Genomic DNA, 21,038 nt, shown 5'->3' with positions numbered 1-21,038 from the left:
TCTATATCTGTCCACACACGTTAAGGCCTTGTTCACACAGTGCAGGCTTGCTGTAGATTTTGCATTACATTATTTACCTAAAAATAAATATATAAATGAAGGTCTTCTAGGTCTACTCCTACTGAATCCAATTCTGGTTTTGGCTTAAAAAAACTGCAAAATCTGCATTGTGTGAACAAGGCCGAAAGCAGGGGTCGCGTCTGCGGCCAGCGGGGCACCATACCTCCCTCGTGAGAGGAGAGAGCAGGCCGATGAAGGAATGCGCCGACGCTCCATCATGACTTCATGAAGGAGCCCAGTCCATTGGTGATAGGTGAGCAATGGCCACACAGCCCCCTGTAGGTAGTGCAACCTCCGCCCCCTGTAGATATCAACACACACACACCTCTTAGATAGCGCTACATTCCCCCCTGAGGCATACCACCCAACTGTCCTGGATTCCGTGCGGTGTCCCGGGCGGCCGGGGTTATGTCCCGCTGTCAACTGTATCTGTGTCGTTAGGATGCAGATACAGTTGAACCCAATGCTGAAGCAAGGAACTTTTAGCTCCCTGCTTCAGCATTCGTTCAGAAAGGAGAAGCTGATGGAGCTCCTCCGCTCACCGAGGACTCCCTTGGCACAGCGCTACTTTAAGCGCTGTGCCCGGGGAAGCCCTTGACGTCACTGTCAATATATGGGCAGTGACGTTGGGGGCTACTCCTGGAGCAAAATCCCTGTTGTCGACCCTCTGGCAGGGGATTCCACTCCAGGAGTAGCCTCTGATGTCACTGTCCATATATGGACCGTGACGTCAGGGGTTCTCTCTCTAGGAGCGGAATACCCAGTCTATACTCTGGCTGGGGTGGTGCTGTCTTCAGGGGGCAGTGTGGCGCTATCTTCAGGGGGCAGCCCAATCTTGACATTCTTTTGTCTGCCAAATGCTGGCAACTGAGCAGCCAGACTGCATTTATGTACTCTTAAAGGGGGTTTTACCATCAGAGACATTTAGGACATATCCAAAGGATATGTCTTAAATGTCAGATAGATGCTGATCCCACCTATGGGACTCGCACCTATGGGACTCGCACCTATCTCTAGAACGAGGTCCCTTAAACCCCGTTCTAGCTTTTTGTGCTCACTCTGCTTCCTGGCCACTCACTGATTACATGGTTGGAAAATGCTGCCTCCCAGCCACTTACTGATTACATGGTCAGTTACGGAAACACCGTAACTTTTTGAGCTACGTTGTTTCCATAACTCGTATAGAACTAAATAGTTGCGGAAACAGCGTAGCTCTCTTGCTACGTTGCTTCCGTAAATTCCATTCACTACTATGGGAGTTACGGAAAACAGCGTAGCTCAGCGAGTTTTTATGTTTCTGTAACTCCCGACCATGTAATCAGGAAGTGGCTGGGAGTCGGCATGAGCACAAAAAGCTAAGGCGGGGTTTAGGGGACTCCATTCTAGAGAGTTGCGGGTCCCAGAGTTGGGATCCGCATTTATCTGACATTTATGACCTATCCTGTGGATAGGTCATAAATGTCCCTCATGGGAAAACTCCTTTAAACTGGAAAATTGGATTGTTCAACTAAGCACGTGGAGTAAGCTCGCAAATTTACAGTAAGTTTAAACCTAGCGGTATTATAGTAATGTAGTAGTATTATTATTGTAATGTAGTATTTATAGTAGTTCAAATAACTAATTGATTACCGATCATTTTGTACTGTATAAAGTTTTAAAGTAATGCGGCCCGTCCACTTCTAATTTTTTCTTTGTGCCATTTACCTGGCCTAAAGGGAGTTGGAGCATGTGCTCAAATCTTTGAACTATGAAAAATAATTTTTTATAATTCTGATGCCACTTGTGTGTACAATTAAAGGAATTCTCCATGAAGGTAAATTTTTGATTTGTATGAGAGAAAGTTAAACTTGGTCATTTGTATTATTGTCTGATATTTGTGCAAACTCGTTTTGTGAGACGTTTGTTTTGTATCATGTTTCCACAGGTGCAAATATTGCCACTGGCGAGGAGGTCGCCATTAAGCTGGAATGTGTGAAGACAAAGCACCCTCAGTTGCATATTGAGAGTAAATTTTACAAGATGATGCAAGGGGGAGGTAAGGACTATCAGAGTACTGTGTGACCTAAAACAATGAAGGCAACCATTTTTTAAACTAGCTATGTTACTATGGGATGAGGTTACAAAACTGTAGCCTGCATCCCAAAACTAGTTGCCGTGGCATCCTGCTTTGCTCTTATTTTGTTAGCTGCAAGTTGCAATTCTGAATAATTTGGTAACTCATTATCCCAGTGTACAACTTCCCGTCGACTGACCGTAGCTATATAAAACTACTGCTGAAATCTACGTCATGACTTTGCCATCAGCTGCTGAGCTGCCAATCTGCTTACATTAACGTCTTGTCTGACAGTGGGAATTCCTTCAATCAAGTGGTGTGGAGCAGAGGGAGATTACAATGTGATGGTGATGGAATTACTTGGCCCTAGTCTAGAAGACCTTTTTAATTTTTGTTCCCGCAAGTTCAGCCTGAAGACCGTGCTACTCCTGGCAGATCAGATGGTAAATATGAGCCTTCGTGATGGATGAGTTTCAATGCTCCATGCTTTAGAACAACTTTATGCTTTTAAATTTTAGACTTTCCATTTTGTTTAATAAAAGGTTTTTATGTTTGACCTGCCACACTATATGGGCAGTTAATATTCCTTATGTAATTCATATTGCTACCTCTAGCAAGGTTTTAACTGTATTCCGGGTAATATTACTAATTTTGGCCATTGAGGTAACCCTTTCCCCAAGAACATTGAGCACTTCCAAAAGTCACAAAGGAGACTATTTTGATTCCAGTATCCACCTCACACCCCTGCTGTGCCTGCAACACCGAAGGTGTCATTCCTTGCCTCCCCATTGAGAAAAGGGAAGCATCGTTTACATCTTAGAGGAAATTTACAATATGTCATAAATCTGAGTGAAGACTGTTGTTTCTGATTGTCAGAGGGGCATATTGAAACCTTTTTATGCTTAAATATTGGGCTTTATGTGCCTAGCTTTTCTTGTCCAGAGCACGTAATCCGAAAAGCCGTTAACTGCTTGGCCCTCATCAGACTTGATATGCCATATGAACAGTGGGACCATATGCCAGTTTAAATCCAGACTTCGCTGGAGTGAAATTGGTCAAATTTATTAAGAGGTGCATCCGTATTTGATTAATATTACATTATTTAGTATGTCATCAGTATTGCATCTTCTTTTCACGGGATATGTCTTATGTCGGTATCTCCCTAGAAAACAGCTTGAATACAGTCTGAAATAGTCCTTCTATAGCATATTAATAGTCGGTCCCTATATTGTTATAACACTTGTTTCTTTCTGATGTACCCTTAAATAATTTTACATTGACCACCTCCCTGCAGGGAACTAGAAGATGATAAAATAGTGGGTTACCATGTATAAGTTTCTCAAATTATTATTGTTCTTTTTTAAGCATACTCTGTGATAAATATTGTAAAAATTACAATTAAAAACAATGAGAGGAGCTTAGTAATATGTGCCGCCAAGTGACATCTCTGCAGGGAAAGGTAATTCACATACGACTGCCACTATCATTTGCCTGGAAAAATTTGAGTCATAAAAATAATAGCTACTTAATATTATAAGGTAGAAAATATGCAGTAACCGCAAATAAACATGAAGCACAAAGTCTTTACAACCCAAATAGAAGTAACCCTATGATAGACCATTCTTAATGACATCTTGCACGTTAATACAAAATTTTTGTTTACATGCCACATTTATATGCTAACTTATAATCACTGCCTTTGATTCCATTATTTAGACACTATAAATAATCCCAATATATCAGAGCTGTAATCAAACATAATATATGGAAACCGGTACAGGACAGTCTATAAGCTCAATAAAAAGAAAAAAATAAATATATATATATATATATATATATATATATATATATATATATATGAATCCACACTGATGAACAGATAAGATCACCACGCCAGGTATATCATGTATCAACACTATACAGAGCTATCTATTGTCAATGCATATATCATAGTTACATAGTTAGTACGGCTGAAAAAAGACACATGTCCATCAAGTTCAACCAAGGGACGGGAAAAGGGAAGGGAAAAATTTCTACACATAGGAGCTAATACTTTTTTGTTCTAGGGAATTATCTAACCCTTTTTTAAAGCCATCTACTGTCACTGCTGTGACCAGCTCCTGCGGTAGGCTATTCCATAGATTCACAGTTCTTAAAGTAAAGAAGGCTTGTCTCCTCTGCAGGTTGAACCTTTTTTTCTCCAGATGTAGGGAGTGCCCCCTTGTTTTTTGAGGGGGTTTTACATGGAACAGGATTTCACCATATTTTTTGTATGTGCCATTAATATATTTATATAAATTAATCATGTCCCCCCTTAGTCGTCTTTTTTCAAGGCTAAATAGGTTTAATTCTTTTAATCTTTCCTCATAACTTAGATTCTCCATGCCCCTAATTAGCTTCGTTGCTCTTCTTTGTATTTTTTCCAACTTCAGGGCATCCTTTCTATGAACTGGAGCCCAGAACTGGACTGCATATTCTAGATGAGGCCTCACTAATGCTTTGTAAAGTGGCAATATTACATCCCTGCCCCGCGAGTCCATGCCTCTTTTAATACACGACAATATCCTGCTGGCCTTTGAAGCAGCTGATTGACACTGCATGCAGTTATTTAGTTTGATTTACAAGTACACCCAGATCCTTCTCAACAAGTGAATCCGCCAGTGTAGCTCCCCCTAGGACATATGATGCATGCAGGTTGTTGGTACCCAGATGCATAACTTTACATTTATCTACATTACATTAAACTTAATCTGCCAACTGGATGCCCAAACACTTAGTTTGTTTAAATCGGCTTGCAATTCACGAACATCTTCCATAGACTGAACTATATTACATAGCTTGGTGTCATCTGCAAAAATAGAAATAGTGCTATTAATCCCATCCTCTATATTATTAATAAATAAGTTGAATAATAGTGGTCCCAGCACTGAACCCTGGGGTACACCACTTATTACCGGGGACCATTCAGAGTAGGAATCATTGACCACAACTCTCTGGATACGGTCCTTGAGCCAATTCTCAATCCAATTACAAACTATTTTCTAAACCTATAGTCCTTAATTTACCCATTAGGCGTCTATGGGGGACAGTGTCAAATGCTTTTGCAAAGTCCAAAAACACTATATCCACAGCGGCCCCTCTGTTTAGGCTTCTGCTCACCTCTTCATAAAAACAGATCAGGTTAGTTTGACAACTTCTGTCCTTAGTGAAACCGTGCTGGCTGTCACTTATAATACTATTTTTTGTCACATAATCTTGTATATAGTCCCTCAATAGCCCTTGAAACATTTTCCCCACGATGGATGTTAAGCTTACTGGTCTATAATTACACCGGGAAGACCTAGAGCCCTTTTTGAAAATAGGCACCACATTTGCCCTGCGCCAGTCCCTTGCCACTATTCCAGTCACTAGAGATTCTCTGAATATTATGAAAAGGGGGACAGAAATAACTGAACTAAGCTCTTTAAAGAGGCTCTGTCACCAGATTTTCAAACCCCTATCTCGTATTGCAGCAGATCGGCGCTGCAATGTAGATTACAGTAACGTTTCGTTTTTTTTTAAAAACGAGCATTTTTGGCCAAGTTATGACCATTTTTATATTTATGCAAATGAGCCTTAAGTACCAGGCGACAGAGGCTACAGTTGATTCTGCAGCAGCATCGGCGTTTGCAGGTAAGTCGATGTAGCCTCTATCGCCTGGTGCCGATGTGTCCTCGCTCGTCCGACACGATGCAGGAAGTGACGTCACAGCGTGATCTCTCGAGAACACGCTGTGTGTCTGTGCACTGCCAGAAGCTGGGTGTTAACGAAGAGAAGTGGATGATGCTGATTCGTCAGCATCATACACTTCTATTCACAACGCCCAGCTAGTAAAACAAGTAAAAACGCCCAGATGTACACACACAATACACGCCCACTTGGACTTTTACTTTTAAACACTTTAAACACGCCCAGTTGCACTTAAAGAGGCTCTGTCACCAGATTTTGCAACCCCTATCTGCTATTGCAGCAGATAGGCGCTGCAATGTAGATTACAGTAACGTTTTTATTTTTAAAAAACGAGCATTTTTGGCCAAGTTATGACCATTTTTGTATTTATGCAAATGAGGTTTGCAAAAGTACAACTGGGCGTGTTTAAAAGTACAACTGGGCGTGTATTATGTGCGTACATCGGGGCGTTTTTACTACTTTTACTAGCTGGGCGTTCTGACGAGAAGTATCATCCACTTCTCTTCAGAACGCCCAGCTTCTGGCAGTGCAGACAGCGTGTTCTCGAGAGATCACGCTGTGTCGTCACTCACAGGTCCTGCATCGTGTCAGACGAGCGAGGACACATCGGCACCAGGGGCTACATTTGATCCTGCTGCAGCATTGGCATTTGCAGGTAAGTCGATGTAGCTACTTACCTGCAAACGCTGATGCTGCTGCAGAATCAACTGTAGCCTCTGGTGCCGATGTGTCCTCGCTCGTCTGACACGATGCAGGACCTGTGAGTGACGTCACAGCGTGATCTCTCGAGAACACGCTGTGTGTCTGCACTGCCAGAAGCTGGGCGTTCTGAAGAGAAGTGGATGATACTTCTCGTCAGAACGCCCAGCTAGTAAAAGTAGTAAAAACGCCCCGATGTACGCACATAATACATGCCCAGTTGTACTTTTACTTTTAAACACGCCCAGTTGTACTTTTGCAATCCTCATTTGCATAAATACAAAAATGGTCATAACTTGGCCAAAAATGCTCGTTTTTTAAAAATAAAAACGTTACTGTAATCTACAATAACAGATAGGGGTTGCAAAATCTGGTGACAGAGCCTCTTTAATAAAGGCTCATTTGCATAAATATAAAAATACTCATAACTTGGCCAAAAATTCTCGTGTTTGAAAAAAAAAAACTTTACTGTAATCTACATTGCAGCGCCGATCTGCTGCAATACGAGATAGGGGTTTGAAAATCTGGTGACAGAGCCTCTTTAAGAATTCTAGGGTGTAACCCATCTGGTCCCGGGGCCTTGTGCACATTTATTTTATTTAATTTAGCTTGTACCATATCTACATTCATCCAATTCAGTATATCAACTGATATATTAACAGCACTGGCACCGGCTACATTAGCTGCTCTTTCTTCTGTTGTATATACAGAGCTAAAGAACCCATTTAGTAACTCTGCCTTCTCTTGATCCCCTGTGACCAACTCCCCATTACCACTATCTAGGGGTCCTACATGTTCAGACCTTGGCTTTTTAGCATTTATTTACTTGAAGAATTTTTTGGGATTTGTTTTACTATCCTTGGCCACCTGCCTTTCATTTTGTATTTTTGCTAATTTTATTACATTTTTACAGATTTTATTAAGCTCTTTATATTTTACAAAGGCTACAGATGTACCCTCAGATTTGTATTTTTTAAATGCCCTTTTTTTGTCATGTATTTCCCCTTTCACAGAAGGTGTAAGCCATGTGGGATTTAATTTTAGTCGTTTATACTGGTTACCTATAGGAATACATTTTGCACTATAATTACCAAAAGTAGATTTGAAAATCTCCCATTTATCATTTGTCCCATTATTTGACATTAGTTCTTCCCAGTCTACATCCTGAATTGCAGCCCTCATCCTGGGGAAATTGGCTTTCTTAAAATTAAATGTTTTTGCCCTCCCAGCCTGCGTTTGTTTTTTACAGTATAGGTAAAATGTAACTATATTGTGATCACGGTTACCAAGGTTTTCACGAACATTGACATTCCCAACAAGATCTGCATTATTAGAAATGACCAGATCCAACAGAGCTTCACCTCTAGTCGGGTCTTCCACAAACTGGCCCATAAAATTTTCCTGCAACAGGTTGAGGAAATGTCTCCCCTTTGCTGTTGATACGATAACTGCTCAGGTATATGTATAGGTAGTATCCGTAGAGAAAGAAAGGCTAGTATATTAGTGGGTAGCCTGTGGGCATATAAAAAATACCAGTATAATTGGAACTTACTCAACTCCCATTCAAATGGGCAATATATTACCTCATATGAAGTGCTAAATGCAGAACTTGATGAAGAACTCCTCACAATCCCCTCATAATAACTTCACCACTACTAACCAGTCATATCTGATTCCCTGGAATGGCATCCTACCCCGACGCGCATTTCGGCAAGTGCCTTCGTCTGTGGGTGGCGTCCTACAGAAACTACTCGCTGTTTATGGGGCCATTGATGAATTATGTAAGTTTCACTCCATGTGTCTCAGTTTAATTACGTCAATCCAATAGCGGCATCATGCTTCATTTCCGCATGGTGTTCGTCCCTATGAAAAGCATCAAGCACCACGTGATAACATTCAGATGCATACTTGCATCATGACTCATCACGTTCACATAGATATACTGAGGCATTCAGGGTTACCATGGACGCCTGAGCATGCGCACAGGACCCGGAACATAGACACATGAGTGAGACAAAACGTGTCCAACCAGATCTGTTAACCACATAAATAGAAAAAATATACAAAGGTTCGCTGACCACGTTTCCACTAGGTTACTCCATAAGTTTGTTCAGACCACGTTGTAAATAATGTTGGTGCTCGAAGATATCCTGGAAGAAGTCCTGAGTCGACAGCAGGTATATAAGGCAGTGAACAGCGGTATGTCTAGCACTCTTGTAAAAAAAATGTGGTTTTATTTAGGTCATATTAAAAAAACAGGACAATTAAAATGATATTCCCAGGACCACGCTTACGCGTTTCAAACATTTTGGGTTCTTAATCATAGCTACACATAAATGCCATATTATACTGGTATAGTTGAAATCGCATAGAGATTACCTCTCAAGACATAGTATTACACTCCCTTTCTAATAGAAGTCTAATATGAATACATATAGTCGTATCTCCCTGTAGCATTTAGAAGCAGTAAGACTCTTCAATGTATTTGTCACACATTTGTTATATTAATATATTTGATATTGCAAAGTGTATATTGGTAAAATTACATGTGCACAAAAAGTGATCATCGTAGTAAAAATACTACTGGGCGTAGTCCTAAATAACAAATATGTGCATATTACTGTGCGTATTACTAAATGACAAATAATATTAATAAAAATAAATATACAGAGGAATTTTATTCAAACATTAGTTTTTTTTTTATCATGTATCATGGTGTATATGTGAATAAAATGCAATATGTGATAAGTGTAATAGTGTATGTACTGTTAAAACTATGTGCAAGTTTTGCAACTCCAGTTACAACAAAAATTAAGAAAATATATAGTGTATCACAATCCAAAAATACACCACAATTACACCCAAAGAGTGAAAAAATAATAAATATATAAAGTGTATAAAAATAAGAGATAAAATATATACATGCGTATTTATGTTCACACATATATACATATAACAAGAAGTAATACATTTCAAACAAATTACTATAGACAGAACGTCAATCAAAAAGTATTAACCCCTTCCCACAAACCGACGTGTCTGGCACGTCGAGTGCGAGTGGGGGCGGGGGGGGGGGGGTTATATGGAGCTTGCTTACACGCTGAGCACACTCCATATGCTGTGGGTGTCTGCTCTGTTTTACAGCCGACACCCAGGACTAACTGCCAGGTACATCAATCGCGCTGTTCCTGGCTGTTTAACCCCTCAAATGCTGCAGTCAATCGCGACCACAGAATCTGGGGCATTGAAAAGAGGGGGCGGCCCCCTCAGACATCTTAACCCCCCCTCAATGAGATCGGGGGGTGGCTATGGTTGTCATCGCAGCCCTGGGGCCTAATGAAGGCCCCCTGGACTGCCTTCACTCTGCCTCTATCTCTCTCCACAAGATCCCCGCTACGTAGGGGTAAACTTTGATACCGGTTTTGTCCGGTTCTGAGGACATTCACTATCCGGGCCTACCTGAAACGCCGGATCCCCGGCCTAGATTTCGACCGGAATTGCGCGGGCCACACTCCTGCCGGACCGGAAATCCATGCCTTGATCTGGGAAGCGCAGAGCCAGCGCTAATAGAGGGCACCAGGTACAGGCACAGGGAGCGTGATGGTGAGGAAGCTAAACCAAAAACAAAACGGAACTCCCAGCTCATAACCCCGTCAAGCCAAGACGAGCTAGAAGCCGTGCAGCCTGCTATGTCCCCTGCTGACAGCGACCACCTCTTCAACTCTGCTGAACAATCTGAGGACTTACACGGTAGTGAGCCCTCACATACTCCAGAACAGGCGACAGACACAAGGGACGCTGCTCTACTTAAAAAATTAGACCGGAGTTGAACGCCACTGCTTCATGCCTCACCGCAGACCTAACATGGGAAACCGGAGAACTTGGTAATCGTACGAGCGACCTTGGACAATGCAGTGGAAGTCCTGACTTCTCATGGCGATAAGATTGACTACCTCCGATTGGACCTAGATGCAGCTCTTCTGCACATTGAGGATTTGGAGAACAGCCAGATGGGGTAATCTCCATATCAGTCGAATCCCCAAATCCGTTGAGGATCTGAAATCCTCCATCACGGCACCGTTCCAGCAGCTTGTCCCAGCCATTCCTATTGACCGCTTAGAAATGGATAGAATCCACCAATCGCTAGGACCTGAACTCCTCGATGGCAGACCCAGAGACATTGTTCTCAAGCTGATCAATTTTGCGACCAAGGAAGTGATTATGCAGAAGGCCGGGATGAAATCCTCCTAGTCCTTCCAGGGACATTCATACCAAGTTTTTGCTGATCTTTCTCCTACCACTATACAAAAGAGGAGAGCCATGAAACTCTAACTGGAAACCTTACAGTCCGACAACATAAAACATCGCTGGGGATATCCTTTTAAGCTACATTTCTCCCATGATGGCAAAGCTCATGCCATTTCGACACCTGATGACTTCAAGTTCACCCTGTTCTCAGTTGGCCTACTACAGCCTGCCTCTCAGCATGACTTGCCGACATCGCAATCACGTAGGAACATGATCGCTATGCAGCCGGAATGGACCAAAGTGGCTACACGGGATTCCACACATCCAAGGCAAACTGCTGTCATTGCTAGCAAGGATCCAACCTGACTTCCAGGACTGATTTAAGTATCCTTTGATCCCTTTTTTTCTAGATTGAAGAGAGTTGAAGGCTCTATGGCTGACTGTGAGACTCTTGTATCATGTCGCTTTGCCTTCTAGTATCGCTCTTTTTGCAGGTTCTATCCTATCTCGCTTAATCAAGTTGGTATTTTTACCTGGTTACATGCTCTGTTTTTTTGTCTACGTTCCACCTTATTCCGCGCACTCAGAATAATATATTCCCTCTATCTCCTTTCTTTCATCATATACGCTGTTGCTACTACACACTCTTAAATAATCGGTCCATATAAATTGGTATGGTACCCGATAATACTCCACTTGTCATCCCTGTTGTTCTCCTCTTTTTCTCCTTCACCGGCCTTTACTACTCCCCTCCCCTCGTTCCACATTTTCAATTTCATTTATCTTCGCACACTAGAATGTCTTACTCCAGCATCTATTTGTCTGGGTGATAGTGACTCTCAATTGTATTCCGTATGGAATGGTCTATGACATTCTTGATTGCATTCCTGCAATCACCTTCTTTCTTCTATTCTGTCTTTCGTATCTCTTATTCTCTTTATCGCTCTCTCTTCCCTAAACCTGTCTCCCATGTCCAACAGTCAACTGTCTTTAGCATTCTAATTTACGCCCATCGTAAATAGCTGTTCCACAACTTAAGGTAATATCACATAATGTACAGGGTTTTAATTCTCCTAATGAGACCCAAAGCATTTCATTATTACAAATCCTGCAAAGCGGACATTGTCTCTCTACAGGAAAGTATGTTCTCTACCTCCTCCAGCCCTACATTTTAGTCCCCACTTCCCAGTTTTTCATAAAGCCTGTGCACCTGACCATGGCCGGCCTAAGCTACGCGCGACGTGCAGTCGCGCCGGGCAACATGCTGTAAGGGGGACGCCAGTGGGTGAATTTCTCCCGTTCTGCGGCTACTGCTCGGAGCTCCAGCGGGTCAGGTGTCACTCACTACTGGCTTCCCCGCGCCGCGACTACTGCTCCCCCCTCCTCGTCTTACGTCCTTGGTGACATCACTCAGGATGCAAGACAGGGAGGAGATTATCTTACCATGCATTCCTCGTCTGACTATTTCCCCAGGGCTCCGCTCCAGCAGCATCAGTGGGCACAGTGCAGGTCAGTCAGACTGTGGGCTTTGGTTGTATGGGGGCACTGATGAGGGTCTAAAAATGGCAAATTGGCAGAGGATTCAGTGCCACCTTGGTGCCCATTTGCCACTTATTGCCCCTTTAGTGTCCTGTTCAGTGCCCCTTTGATTGCCATTTATTGCCCATTTATTGTTCTTCTGTGACAAAGGGTGCTAAAGGGGAAGTACATGGCAAATATGCATCAAGGGGGCACTGAACATAAGGACACTAAAGTGGAAATAAGTGGAAAATGGGCACTAAGGGGGCACTGTACGACAGTCTTAATAAATGGCAGATGGGCACATTGTTCAGTTGCTCCATAGTGCACATTTACCATTTGTTGCCTTTTTAGACCCTGTGCACATTACGTTAAAGGGGTTAAAAAGTAAATTCTGCTGAAGCAGTAGAGGAGAAGTTAAAATAAAAAATAACTTCTACTTACCTTTCTCCTCCCAAACATTCCTGCGTTGGGGGGCTCCCGTCACCTCCTGTTCACTCTTTGTATACAGCAGCTGCAGCGGTGATGTACTGTCGACGTGATGTCACCAGTGCAGCCGCTCTGTGCACAAACTGAGAATGTATACACTAGTGTTTTTGTAAAGTTCTTTTTAAACTACTGCCGCTTTTGACGCGTATTCATCGTGTTTTTTGCACGCCTTCTACGTGTTTTCTTGCCGCTCAATCAGAACTCCCATTGACTATAGAAATTAAGTGCGCGTTTGCCGCATTTTCGGCGCGTTTTACGTGCCAAAGAATTGACTTGACGCTGCTTTTTTTACGCGACACATTTTTAAACAAAACGCATCGTATGAACTAACGGTGCTCTATACCATTGATGACGTTTTTCGGCATGACAAATGCACAAACAAAACCACCAAATTCCGACAATACATAACAATGATAAATGGCGTGGGGGGCACCAAGGGTTAATTCTGCATGGGGCACCCTGTAGCCTAAGGCCGGCCCTGCACCTGACAAACGCAAGGGGGTGATTGTGGCGTTCAGGAAAAACCTTCCATTTATACGCTCCAAGGAAATTGCAGACCCTACTGCCAGCTATCTATTACTTTGTGGCACTCTTTTTGATGTGGAGGTGACCATTGTCTCATATTCTGCTCCTAATCTATATCAAAATTGCTTCTTGCATCTATTCAAGGTAATTGCTACACATAAACCGGGCCTCCTCCTGATCGTGGGAGACTAAACTTGTTACACACCCGACCATGGATCGCTCTCCACCTGAAACCATGCCTCAATCCCCCCTCTCCAAACCTTTTTTTAAACTTGCTACACCTTTATGGCTTAATAGATATATGGAGAGAATATAACTCTACAGTTAAGGATTATACATCTTACTCAAACCCCCATTCTCCCTTCTGTCGCCTTGACCATCTTTTTGGCAATCAATCCACGCTCCCTATGGTCTCCTCTGCCTCCATACTTAGTGTATCCTGGTCTGACCACTGCCCACTTTCCATCTCGCTGGTCCCTCGTGGGGCCTCCTATTCATGGTGCCTAAATGACTCCCTACTCACTATCAAAGACTCGTTTGCAAAGATCAGAATGGCGGTGGAGGAATACTTCCATCCAAATGTGGAATCAGTCACATCTCCTGTTTCCCTTTGGGAGGCACATAAGCCTACTCCGAGAGGCAGTCTCATCTCACTTCCTTCCTTCATAAAGGGGGAAACTACTAAAAAGATTAGCGAACTAACCACTCTTCTGCTGCTAAAGTACAAGATGTTAAATTAGAACTTAACCTATTACTAACTAACCAGGCGGAGAAACTGCTCAGATGGACTAAACAGAGATTTTACTCTCGGTGCAACAAACCCGGCTCTCTCCTAGCTAACCAACTTAAATCTCCTTGTCAGCAGTTTTCCTCTATCAAACTACGCACCCCCTCAGGCACTATTACAGCAGATCCTAGGAAAATAACATGTATGTTTGGCTCCGTGTTTTCTGCTCTATATTCTCAACCTAGCCACTTTAATTTTGCAAACGCGAACCAACTTTGACGGATTATAGTTTTCCTCAGTGACTGATACACACCTGTCGAACCTAGTGGAAGACCTGTCCTCGCTAGAAGTCAGTTTAGCAATAAAAAAAATTGAAGTCCTCAAAAGCACCAGGCCCAGATGGATTTACCCCCCTATATTACAAGAAACAGTCATATATCCTTAGCCCTCACCTAGCGACTCTTTTTAACTCCCTGAGGCCTCATGCACACGACCGTATTTTTTCCCACCCGTAAATACTGGCGTAAATACGGGTCCGGTGTCACACGTATTCCACCCGTTTTGCACCAGTATTTACGAACCCGTGCCCGTAAATATGGGTCCGGTGTCACCCGTATTCCACCCGTATTTACGGGCACGTTTTTGGCGGCAAAATAGCACTGCACTAATCGGCAGCCCCTTCTCTCTATCAGTGCAGGATAGAGAGAAGGGACAGCCCTTTCTGTAATAAAAGTTAAAGAAATTCATACTTACCCGGCCGTTGTCTTGGTGACGCGTCCCTCTCTTCACATCCAGCCCGACATCCCTGGATGACGCGGCAGTCCATGTGACCGCTGCAGCCTGTGATTGACCTGTGATTGGCTGCAGCGGTCACATGGCCTGAAACGTCATCCAGGACGTCGGGCCGGATGTCGAGAGGGACGCGTCACCAAGGCAACGGGCGGGAGACCGGACTCGAGGAAGCAGGAAGTTCTCGGTAAGTATGAACGTCTTTTATTTTTATTTTTTACAGGTTTATACTGATCGGTAGTCACTGTCCAGGGTGCTGAAAGAGTTACTGCCGATCAGTTAACTCTTTCAGCTCCCTGGACAGTGACTATTTACTGACGTCGCTTAGCAACGCTGCCGTAATGACGGGTGCACACATGTAGCCACCCGTCATTACGAGAGCTCCATAGACTTCTATGGACCGTCCGTGCCGTTATTACGGCCTGAAATAGGACATGTTCTATCTTTTTCAACGGCACGGGCACCTTCCCGTGAGAAAACTGGAAGGCACCCGTCGCCAATAAAAGTCTATGAGCCCGTTATTACGGGTCGTAATTACGACCCGTAATAACGGGAGTTTTTACGGTCGTGTGCATGAGGCCTGACCAAGGGGTTTCCACCCCTTCTCCCTTCAAGCTAAGATTGTCATGATCCCGAAACCCAATAAGGACTCTCTGCTAGTCATAAACTATCACCCCATCTCACTCTTGAACATCGACACTAAACTCCTAGCGAATGTATTGGCCTCCCGCATCAATCGATTCCTGAATTAACTAATCCATAGAGACCAAACAGGCTTTGTTCATGGCAGAAACACTGGTGCTAATATCCGCAGAATAGTGCACTTAGCCCATCTTGCTTGATCCAGAAATCTTAACCGCATGTTCCTCTCGCTAGACATACAAAAAGCATTTGACTCTCCTCGGAATACATGTCCTACATCTTGAACTAATAGAGTTTCAGGCCTAACTTTATTTCCTGGGTTTCGGCCCTCTACTACTCCCCCCCCCCCCACCCCCTCGGCCACAGCCCCTTATGCGGGCTATGAATCCAATCTGTTCCCCATTAGATGTGGAACTCGACAGGGTTGCCGTCTTTCCCTATATAGAACCCTTAGCAAAGCTTATTCGGTCCAATGTCCGCATTAAAGTAATCGAGGTGGCAGGCTTGATCCATAAGCTTTGCCTATTTGCAGATAACGTTCCACTTACCTTGACCCAGCCTCTCCCCACCCTTCCCAACTTATTCAAGACCTTGGACGAATTTGATGCTATCTCGGGGTTGACCATCAATAAATCTAAATCCCTCGCCCACAACATCTCACTACTAGAAGAAACTGTGTCCCAATAGCGTCCACCCTTTCTCTGGTCACTCCTACCCACAAGTCACTCTTTGCCGCTAATTACCCACCCCCCACCCCCGCTTATTCGATCCCAAACTGCACTCCTGGAAAAGTAGCGCACCTAACCAGTCTCCTGGTTCGGTCGGATAAATACTATAAAGATGACCATCCTACCTGAAATTTTGTATTTAGAACACTACCTGTAGCCATTCCACCTTACATACTACACAATTTTCAACGAAAACTACATTAGTTTATTTAGCTGGATAAAAAAAAAACAGAGTTTCCCGCTTCACACTTCATGGCCTGAAGTGTGATGGTGGTCTAGCAGCTCCCAATTTATTTAAATATTACCAGTCGGCCACCATTGCTCAACTGGCCCCACTGCACAATGTTATAGATCCGCCAAAGTGGCTTTTTCTAGAACTGCCACACTATCACCCCATACCTGCCACTACGTACCTCTGGATCCCCCCGCGCCTCCGACCCCCATCACCCAGATTGTCGATGGAACATTCCTTAGCAATATGGGATTCAATTAAGTTCTCCAGTGGCCTTCCTTCTTTGCATCTCCCGTTAATGTATCTTTGGTATAACCCCCTATTTCCTCGTCTGCTTTCAATTGGAGGAGAGAGGAGGGCTTTCTCCAAGTTCATAACTTACACTCACTTTCGGGGGTGTACACTTTCGCGACCCTAGTAGGTAAGTATGACACCCCCCCTCTCTCAAAAGTTTTGTTACTTACAACTCTCACATTGGGTCTCCTCGTTAAATCAGCGGGACTCCTCATTTACAAAATGTACACAATTTGAACAAATCTGTGTTAACTCCCCACACTGTTCAGGTCTAATCTCACTTTTACATGAAAAATTTGAAAACTGCTTAACCCCTTCTAAACGTCCATACATTCCTCAGTGGGAAACAGATCTCCAACAAAAAACGTGACTTAGCTGATTGGCGCTTTTCCTGAGATGAGGTTCTCATTGTTTTTACCAATATCACGACTATGGAATCGGACTATAAAGTCCTCTCTCGCTGGTACCTTGTCCCTGGTCGGATTGCACATGCTGTCCCGGGGTACCCTGTTTCTTATTTCCGTGGTTATTCTGACATAGGTGACATGTTGCATACCTGGTGGACCTGCCCCAGGGCCGTTCGCTTTTGGGTAAGAATCTTTAACCTAGCATGCTTCCTCTTATATACTCCGATGGGTCGGGACCCTTGGACAGCACTATTGCATTTTCGACCACCAGGTCTTGCGGGCCTACATTTCAAACTTTTCACCTTCATCCTCCTTGCGGTGAAGCAGACCATAGCTCAAGCGTGGAAATCCCCCACTCTGACATTTTCTTCTGTCAAGTCAATACTGGACAGCTATATGGTCAACTAATACCTTTCTGGTGTTCTGAATGACACGGCAACTCGCTTTGAAAAAACATGGCTTCCCTGGATTTCCTACACTCATCCAACAATGACCCTATCTTCCATGATTCACCTCTAATATGGGGTTCCTACTGTTTGTTACAGTAGGATGACTTTTGGGTTGTACCTTCCACTCTTACCCTCCCCTCTTCTCTCAACTTCCCCTATTACTAGGGTGCAGACTTTACCTACTGTCTCGCTCTTCTGTTTTTCTCTCTCCTTAATTCTTTGATTTTTGGTTACATTGCAACAGTGTCCTGTAATTGTAACTTTTTGTTATGCAATGTACACTTTCCATATGCTTACTGATTGAACTCGATGACCCTTCGTGGTCCTTCTACACTGTTTAACATGCATAATGTTTGCTGCCCACATGGGCATTGTTGTCTTGAACTGTGTTATTCGGGCCTTATGACAACACACGTTGTATTTGCTATTTTTATCTTCGTAAAACAATAACAATTTTGGAAAATAAATCACGCATCGTGTTGTACACGTAATGGGCCACACGATCTTGAGTTATCTTGTTCCCTCGGAGTTCGAGAACTCATCAGATTGCTCAATATTTGGGCATGAGATACACCATCCACAAGGAGAGCATCCCATTATCGGTCCTTTTAGACCCAAAAATTATTCTCGGTTGGGTACTAGTATATAGAGTCTGAACCAAATTATCTTTTAAATGCCTAGCCATTCTATGTGCTATTGGGGGGGAGGGGGGGGGTTTATATGCTAAGATTTTGTTGAATATTGAGTCAGCTTTAAGTATTGGCCAACTTCTTTCCGTACAATCCTACATCTGCTCCCATCTAGAATTATATGGTGTGTTGAATCTTAGCTGGTTAGTTTGTGCCTTTCTACCCACAGGTTGTAGAAGTCTTCTTCTCTCTGTTTCTTGAGCTCTTTTCCTAGCCTTTTTTTATACATCGTCTACTATATCCATGCTGTAGAAAACGAGCCTCCAAATCATTGGCTTGTTTACAATAATCTTCCTCAGTTGAGCAAATCCATTTTATCCGCAGGAATTGTCCTGTTGGTATCGCAGATATAGTTTCTCGGGTGTGCTGAAGTCGCATATAAGAACGGGTTTACCGCGGTTTCCTTTCTAATTAGACCAGTTTTAACATTACCATTGGTTTCACATTTGACCATTAATATCAAGAAACTCAACGTGATACTTATCCATCTTAGGCCCCATGCACACGATCGTGTTTTTTTGGCCGCAATTCCCCCGAAAATCCACTGGAGAATTGCGACCCCGTTCTTTTCTATGGGGCCATGCACACGACCGTAGTTTTTGCGGTCCTTGCACGGCCCGGGAGCCCGGACCGCAGAAAGAACGGGCATGTCTCATTACGGCCCTGTTCTGCGGTCCGGGCTCATTGAAAACAATGGTGGCGGCCATGTGCATGTCCCGCGATTTGCGGGCGGCCTGCGGCTGACAGTCCGCAGCCGGCCGACCCGAAAATCACGACCGTGCACACGGCTACGGTCGTGTGCATGAGGCCTTATATGTCAATTTGATGTTGTAATCATTAGCATTCAGTTGGGACATAAACTGATCGAATTTTCCCTGTGTACCCTGCCAGATCATGAAAATGTCATCAATGTACCGGGCCCAAAATATGACCCGGTCCATTGATGACTCAAGATCCGACAGGAAAAGGTCCCTCTCCCACAGCCCCAAGAACAAATTTGCATATGTGGGTGCACATGCAGCACGTTTATATGGTTTAGTGCTTACATAATTAAGTATCAACTTCTATATTACAGATAAGTCGCATTGAGTATATTCATTCCAAGAACTTTATTCATCGGGATGTCAAGCCAGACAACTTTCTGATGGGGCTTGGGAAGAAGGGAAATTTGGTGTATATCATTGATTTCGGCCTAGCCAAGAAATATCGTGATGCTCGGACGCATCAACATATACCTTACAGAGAAAACAAGAACCTTACTGGGACTGCTAGATATGCATCCATAAATACTCATCTGGGCATAGGTAGGTGATTGTATAGTTTGACTAGAAATAAAAGCCTGTCACAATGGGGTATATTTACTACACATGAGCCTGAGTTGCAAAAAGTTGCATTTATGCTGTGTGCCAGATATGTGTTAGACATTTTTTTGCACTGTTTATAGACTGTTTAAATAAAAAATAAAGTATAGAAAAGGAAATGTCTCAGAGGAGTTGTAAATTGTGGCAGATTTATTAATCGCATGCACCTGTTTTTTGCACAAAATACTGATGTAAAGTACGCCAGTCAAGAAGTCGTGTAAGGAAGAGAAAAGTGTCTCGCAAAATGCGCCAAATTTGTGATACTGCGTGTCCACTATGATAAATTTGCTGCAGTTTCTGACTTGAAATTCCACTCCTGGACATGTGGCTGGAGAATTTTTATTAGGCTTCCATTGAATATAGAAAATATATATTAAATTAATCCTACCGGCAATTGAAGTAGTGGTGAAGTTTGAATACTCTGATATGTGAGGATAGGAAATTGACTTCAGCTGTGAAGCAGGAAGTGGCATTAAATGAGAACCTCTCATTGGATACAATGGGCTATGTGTTAACCCGTTAGTGACCGCCAATACGCCTTTTCACGGCGGCCACTAATGGGCTTTATTCTGATGCATATGCCTTTTCACGGCACTGCATCAGAATAAAGTAAACCGAGCAGGGAGCTGTCCAATCTCCCTGCTCTCAGCGTCCCTACTCGACCGGGTGAGATCGATATTAGTATCGATCTCACCCGTTTAACCCTTCAGATGCGGTGCTCAATAGCGTGCACCATATCTGAGTGATTTTGGAGAGAGGGAAGGAGCTCCCTCTCATCCCACTGACACCCGGCAATAAGATCGCCGAGTGTCTGTGTCTGCGATGGCACCCGGGGGTCTAATAAAGGCGCCCAGGTCTGCTTGTAGCGAATGCCTGCTAGATCATGCCGCAGGCATGACCTAGCAGATGCTTGTCCGTGTTAAACGGACAGGCAGTAATTCACTGCAATACAAAAGTATTGCAGCGTATTATAATAGCGATCGGAGAATCGCATATTAAAGTCCCCTAGTGGGACTAGTAAAAAAAAAGTTTAATAAAGTTAATTTAAAAAAATGAAAAACCCACTTTAGTATTAAACCAAAATAAAGTAAAAAAGTTACACATATTTGATATCGTCGCGTCCATAACGACCTAGACTATAAAGCTATTACATTACTTAACCCGCATGGTGAACACCGTAAAAAATTAAATTAAAAAACGACGGAAAAAGTGCTGTTTTCTGTGAATCCTGACTTTAAAAAAACGTGATTAAAAAGTGATCAAAAATTCGCATCTACTCCAAAATGGTACCAATAAAAACTTCAAGTCTTTTTGCAAAAAAAAACCCTCATACAACCGTATCGGCGAAAAAATAAAAACGTTACGGCTCTTCAAATATGGAGACACATAAACAAATAAT

General features: G+C 43.2%; 1 protein-coding gene across 2 annotated transcripts in view; it reads left to right on the top strand.

Moving 5' to 3' along the window:
- The window catches only part of CSNK1E (casein kinase 1 epsilon), a 91,230-nt gene that overhangs the window by 47,249 nt on the left and 22,943 nt on the right, over positions 1–21,038 (top strand). For both annotated transcript variants that reach the window (XM_075833694.1, XM_075833695.1), the window contains exons 3-5: positions 1,985–2,095; positions 2,408–2,556; positions 19,354–19,582. In XM_075833694.1, the coding sequence (XP_075689809.1) occupies positions 1,985–2,095; positions 2,408–2,556; positions 19,354–19,582 (489 nt within the window). The remainder of the gene's footprint in view (positions 1–1,984; positions 2,096–2,407; positions 2,557–19,353; positions 19,583–21,038) is intronic.

The sequence above is a fragment of the Rhinoderma darwinii genome, chromosome 7, assembly GCF_050947455.1.
Source record: "Rhinoderma darwinii isolate aRhiDar2 chromosome 7, aRhiDar2.hap1, whole genome shotgun sequence".
Lineage (NCBI taxonomy): Eukaryota > Metazoa > Chordata > Amphibia > Anura > Rhinodermatidae > Rhinoderma > Rhinoderma darwinii.
The sequence above is the reverse complement of the archived record's forward strand: the minus strand, read 5'-3'. Positions and strand labels throughout refer to the sequence as shown.